The following is a 6,427-nucleotide window of genomic DNA, read 5'->3' on the forward strand; positions in this document are numbered from 1 at the left end:
CCAGTAAATCTTCAACGAAATATATGGCAGGGTAATGTAAGCAACATGACGGAATCCTTCTAAAAAATCATATAAAATCGGGATTTGGCCCCTCATAGCTAATTTTTAGCATAAGACAAGACATACACGCACCGTCTAGTATAATGATATACCATCTACGTCAGTTAAACGTAGGCCTCTAAGACGAGAATCAAGATCATGGCATCCAAAAATGTGAATTAATCCTCGGCGTAAAAGTAACCAGTAGGTGTGGAGCTCTGACAGTTGTATCCGCAGCTCAATTAACAATCGGAACCATGATTATTGATAATACTAAACAAATTTACTCACTGATTTTTCATTGCCATCAACTATTTGTCAACAACATTTGACTAAAATGAAACAATACATGAAAACCGCATTTTGGATAAATTAACTTACTGCAAACAATTGAACAACTTATTAGGTTGGCATTACACATTCAAATTCCTTACGCAGGAGAAAATTGAAGATAATCCAAACCATTAAATTCAATACGTAATCAAGTTAATACTAAATCCACATGAGATCAGAAAACAAAACTTCTGTCAATGACACTATATTTGAGTGGAACTTTGTACTTTAATGCAAAAAAATTGAATTTAAATTGAAATTGCTTTCATCACTCATCAATACAATACTGACCAATTTTTTTATCACTTATATTGGTCAGTATTATATTTTAATGAAAAGCGACATCGAGAAGGTGATTTAGGCGTCAATGTAGACAACTTTTTCAATACACTAGAAGATTAAGTCTATTAGGAACGTAGCTGAGAATATCACACAGTAGGTACATGATCACATAAAATGAATTTTAATTTCTAAGGCACTTGTGAATACTGTTACATTAAATGGCAGCAACTTCTGGTTGGCTCCTTAGCGCTTGTCTTCCACAAAGGAGTAAAATAAATACCTAGTTGAACCAGTGGACTCAAAACATTTTTCCTTGTTATCCAATTTAACACGAGTCAAAAATCATGCTTTCCATTCAACAAAATTGTATCCTAGATAATTCGTGTTAAATCCAAACACCCATCCAATACTTCGGAACATTCAAGAGTAGCCGCTGGACCAATTTCATATCTTGTTTTTTAACCTCCTGCGTTAGTAGAAAAAATAAATTAGTATAAAAATGAAAAAAAATCTGCATACCATCTAGCACTATAATCTATAAATAGGGTATAAACATCAGTAGTAAAATCGAATTCAACCTAACGTGGTTGTTAGTTTAATGAGAACCATAAAGTTGCGGTTGCGACCACTTCATGTGAAATTTTGAAGCCAACATGCATCTGTGTTAAATTTATCGAAGTGAGCTGAAGTTATTTCTCAACTTATAGAAAACCACGTAAATAGATGGAAAATTAGCCATCACACTCGAGATTTATGCTATGGACTACAATATTTAATCAGAATGTACTTGAAGTCATCAGTAAAAGCAAGAATGAATTGAGGTCCAACCTTTGAACTGAATAGTGCCAGGTGGCCATATTATTAAGCGCCACTTGACTGATTATATATTTCTACTTGAGGACAGGATTCGTCAACCAAGTATGTGAGGGATAAGTAAGACGCTTCTTTCTATAGAACTTATCTTGATACGGGGTGGACACATGAGAGTTATATTAGAGGCATAAAGCTAAGACATCGATCATTGGGTCGGAGTAACTCTAATGCGAGTTACATTGCTGCGTATTTGTCAGTTACTGGAGCCTTACAAAGGTTCCCAGCCCTTTCGTAGAATAATGACTTCCGCTCACAGGGTTCTTGCCCTCATGACACATATGCTATAAAAGCTGTCGACTCAGCAAGCTCTCAGTGACACAGTGGACTCAAAGCTTACTAGGTCTGCTGGTAAACACACAAGGATTTGTATCCACAAACTACTCTCGGACACTAATGTCTGATATCAACGTACCTTCTTATTAATATCCGTTGACCGAAATTTTTTACGGATCATATCGAGTGCGGAAGCCTGAACTGCAAGGTGATATTCTTCCGAGTGGCAAGCGCTGTAAGGTCCTGCTTGTCATCAGAAGTGAGTACCTCAGACTGCAGATACACCCAGCCCTTGGCAGCGATGAGCGCCTCGCACTCCAGCAGCCGCATGACTCCTGTGTGTGTCAGGCGACAGGCAGGCAGCACTAACATGTGACGCCTGCTCATACCAAAGAACGGTCACTCATTGGCCGCCTGTATCGCTCCACTGTTCCAGGATACCCGCGAAGTTTTATTAATACATGACTGATACTTATCATTGTTTTCTATTTTAACTGTTATTTTAACTGGTTCTTACCCTGTTAGGAAATGGACTCCGTTTTAAAAATTTATCCCCAAGAGTGTCAGCTTTAATGAAGTTTTTGATTAATCTGTGTATACTTTACCTGCCAAATAATATATAATATAAAAAATAATATGCAGTAAAATCTAAATATATTAAAGTAAGATAGTATTTAGCGGTTATCAAATTTCAGTTGGAAATTGTGCAAATTAATCCTTGATTTGTTCGAGTTTGAAAGCACAATTAAGACATGTAATCCAGAATAGTTGTAGAAAATTGTGAAGACTGTTCACATGACTTCAACAACATACACATGTTTAATTAATATTTAAATTTGATGCATTGCCGTGATGCAACCTCACCAGTCAGTAGGGCACAAGCTACGCGCCACAGCAGCCAGCCACGCTAGTTCTCCATCCTCGAGCTCAATGCAGTGCAGCGCTGTGTGTCGTGGGGAGGAACTCATCTGCACTGTGATGTTCTCAGGCCTCAGACTCCTGCTCAGCGCGACATCTGTCCATAGAAAAAATTATTCAACTAAATCTTTTTCACAACATATCACTGTAAAAATAACTCCTACCGCAATAACAACAAATTTTCCTCACTTTTGAATTTTCAGACTTCAGCTCAAAGTGACATCTGCTAACTGAAATTTAATTTACCTGGTAATCATCTCGTTTTCGCGCCAATCCCTTTATGACAGCCAATGCCGGTTATGACGACAAATTTACAGCATTTTTTAATGTTGAACAATTAATTCTCTTGCCAATGATGCTTGCTAATTCTAAAGGGTTCCCAGGGAAAATACATTATTTTATAAATTAAAATACTGTATCCCAAAATTTGAAAATTACTGTGGTAAGCTGAAAATAGAACAATTAAGAAAATTTGGATAAATTAGGTACAAGCAAGCTATGAGGATCTTATATATAAACATTGGAAATTTTGGTTTTCTCTTTGACTGCAATACTCGCTGCCACTCACGCCTGACCCACGGCACACTGCCACTCACGCCTGGCACGCGGCACACTGCCACTCACGCCTGACACGCGGCACGCTGCCACTCACGCCTGACACGCGGCACACTGCCACTCACGCCTGACACGCGGCACACTGCCACTCACGCCTGACACGCGGCACACTGCCACTCACGCCTGACACGCAGCACACTGCCACTCACGCCTGACACATCGCAGAGCCATTTCAGAGTTGAGGATGGGAACATCAGCGGCTGTCTCCAGCCGCACACCGAGCCACTCCAACGCCGTCATCTTCAGCAACGTGGAGGGGTCAAAGTTGCCAAAGACATGCACCAGTTCATGTCTGGTGGTGAGAAAAACAGAGACTTTCTCATCAACAAATCAGAGGAACAAGGTTACTTTTGCTGACTACATGATGATGAGAACGTTACAATATGTCATATAGTGACTTTATTGGGTTTAAAATCTTTAATAATTATCAACAGATTCATATTACAAGAAATAATGGCAGCATTGCATTCGAAGGTAATATGTTTTGCAAAATGTAATTGAACAGGAAACAAAATAATATACAGTACCTATCCTCTCCAAATTGACAATCAGTATAAAAGTTACCAGACAATTTTGATTGAACAAGCTTCTGAATATGGCTCAATAGATAAAGATTGGTGTCATAAAATTGGAAATATTTACAACTAATCACTTTTTCCAGCTATTGAAATCTTATGCAAAATTTTTGCACAGAGAAGACTTTTGGAACAAAAATATTATCTCCAACAAAAGCTTCTGAAATATTCTATATTCAATTGAAAGCACATTCTTGGTAAAAATAGCCTACCCATTAATGCAAATAAGACACCAAGTCAAATTACCCTTTGAAGTTGCTGAGGAAAGGTTTCAGTCTATCACGGTCATTCGATGGCAGGTCACGAGACCAGAAGGAGTCCCAGAGATGTAGCTTGATATCGACTCCACATTCAGCAAGTTTGCTTAGCAGAGGTGAAAAATTTAGCACTGGGTGATTTGCATTTGATGTCACAATAACAGAACCCAGAGGTCTGTGGTCTGAATTAATGAGGGTGGCAAGTGCTTTTTGCACTTCATATTCTCCCTCTAACTTCCATTGGGATCTGTGTGGCAGAAACTCTTGGGGCAGAATTGTGGTCATGCTGAGACTCAGAGAATTGTGCACCTCCTGAGAACACAATTGATGGCAGAGTTATTCATAAGCAGTGTAAGAAAATAATTCACTTAGAACAAAAAATAATAGAGAAAGTTAGCCTATTAAATACATTTTTTTTGCCTAAATTTTAGAATAAAAATTTTAGCTCAATATAGGTATTCATACTTATGGAGTTTTAAAAGTGCTACCTACATATATTTAAGTGAAATCTTATTAAATACATTCTTAATGCTTTAATTTCTCTAAGATTGTCAAACTTCAGAAAGGCTTCACTATTAAAATACTGCAAATCATTTACCAAATAGCAAAATAGAAAAATCAAAAGTGAGCAATGAACACAGTATAGCAATTACAATTTCATAAAAATACAGGCAATTCAATCATTCAATTGCTTAAGGATCATTATAATTTATTCCATTAATGATCTAAAATAAGTTTTCAAGATACCTTCAATGATGAATTATAGTGATAAATTTGAGCAGCAATCTGCTGACACTTCTGTTCTAGGGCCTGACATTGTGCCTCTAAAGCAGGCTTCAGTAAACAGATATTCCAGAGTTTCTTATTCGTTGTATTAAAGTCTTCTTTATTATTCAAGGCTTTTGTAACCTCTTCCAAGCCCTGTTGCTGCTTCAGAAGTCTGTTCTTGCAGGCTATAAGTTGTCCATGAATTTCATTGCTCATGTTCATAATTTTCAGGCCAGAGTCACAAACCATGATAGATTGCTTTAAATTTTCTAATGTTTCTTTACTACCTTCCATAAAGTCATACTTCTTTCTCTCTGAATGCAATTCTTCGGCAAGAAGATCTTCAGGCAAAATGGTGGCATGGCCACGATGTTTCAGAACAAAGCATTTCTTGCATGTAACTTCAGAGCACTTGCAGCACCAATACTCATTTTGAAGCTTGTGGGTGCTGCACAGTTTATAGTCATTGCTACTTAGCTCCATGGTTTGAGGAACGTCATTTTGTTTCCCTTTTTCTGAACTTGGAATGAGCATGTAAATAATTGGAAAATTCTCTAATTCATCGCTCCAGGGCTTCTTGCATGTTTGGCAGAAAGTTTTGCTGGATGACTTCAAGTTTTTTAGGCAGCAACTACAGTAAACATGGCCACATGGCTGTGAGATTGGCTTATGCTCAAGTTCATTAAAGTACTCATTGCAAAGATCACACAGAGGCGAAATCTTCTCCATTACACCAATCTGCAAACAATGTGGAATTTAGGTAAGGAAAAGTTTGTTCAAATTAACAAATTCAGTGCAGAAAACTCAATCAACATTAATAGACTTCTGTAAACCATACATTTGATTGGACCAAGTGGACCAAACCAAGTGGTTCTGAAAGCCATTTTGAGCCACCAACATAGAGTAGAAATAGAATAGAAATGTTGGCACTGAAAAAATAGGCCCATGGCCTGTTGCCGTGCTAAATTACAATTTTCTCAACAAGTATATATGACAACAGAGATAGGGTACTTTGAAATTTTTTAATGTTAACAACATTGAAATCCATGTGGAAACATGAATTTTTAGCACATTTTCTCATTAATGGAAAAAAGGCGCTATTATGCTCGTCATGTCTGTCCATCCGTGTCTGTCTGTCCCTCTGTCTGTCAGTGACTTCACATTTTTCTTGACAAGAAAATGCACTCTCTGTCACTCACAGCAGTGAGTACAGCAATCCCTTGATTAACGCGGTTAATAAATCCCCGAGTTATACTGTGTTAAGCAAAACTGTGCTAATCAAACTTAAGAATATATGGGAATAATTATAATGAATCCTCAAAAATAGCAAAGTTTGATAAAATGTTATGTAGTTTGATAAAAGTGAGCAGTAGATATGGCAGCGATCTTGACAAGTTGAAGGCTAACGAGTAACTAGAGCACCGGCATGGCGCACTTACTGGCGAACGTTGCCGAACTCGACCATTCGAGTTATGAACGAGACAAGGCACGGTT

The 6,427-nt window shown here is 37.7% G+C and overlaps 1 protein-coding gene across 1 annotated transcript; it reads right to left on the bottom strand.

The window, feature by feature from the left end:
- Window positions 1-195: 195 nt before the first annotated feature.
- Window positions 196-5,936, bottom strand: LOC108677893. Its single transcript, XM_018166197.2, has 6 exons — window positions 4,913-5,936; window positions 4,155-4,477; window positions 3,483-3,625; window positions 2,665-2,815; window positions 1,940-2,179; window positions 196-1,120 (listed from the first exon to the last, which is right to left on the bottom strand). The coding sequence occupies exons 1-5, from the start codon at window positions 5,660-5,662 to the stop codon at window positions 1,978-1,980; spliced, it is 1,569 nt and encodes a 522-aa protein (XP_018021686.1). The 5' UTR covers window positions 5,663-5,936; the 3' UTR covers window positions 196-1,120; window positions 1,940-1,977.
- Window positions 5,937-6,427: the final 491 nt, after the last annotated feature.

This window comes from Hyalella azteca, unplaced genomic scaffold, assembly GCF_000764305.2.
Source record: "Hyalella azteca isolate HAZT.00-mixed unplaced genomic scaffold, Hazt_2.0.2 contig7219, whole genome shotgun sequence".
NCBI classification, from domain to species: Eukaryota; Metazoa; Arthropoda; class Malacostraca; order Amphipoda; family Hyalellidae; genus Hyalella; species Hyalella azteca.

What these genes read in the sequence shown, in the direction of transcription:
- LOC108677893 (XM_018166197.2), bottom strand. Translation starts at nt 5,662, where the DNA reads ATGGAGAAGATTTCGCCTCTGTGTGATCTTTGCAATGAGTACTTTAAT. An exon ending in ACTATAATTCATCATTGAAG is followed by an intron (nt 4,478 to 4,912) that starts GTATCTTGAAAA and finishes TTGTGTTCTCAG; the next exon opens with GAGGTGCACAATTCTCTGAG. An exon ending in TTCCTCAGCAACTTCAAAGG is followed by an intron (nt 3,626 to 4,154) that starts GTAATTTGACTT and finishes TCTCACCACCAG; the next exon opens with ACATGAACTGGTGCATGTCT.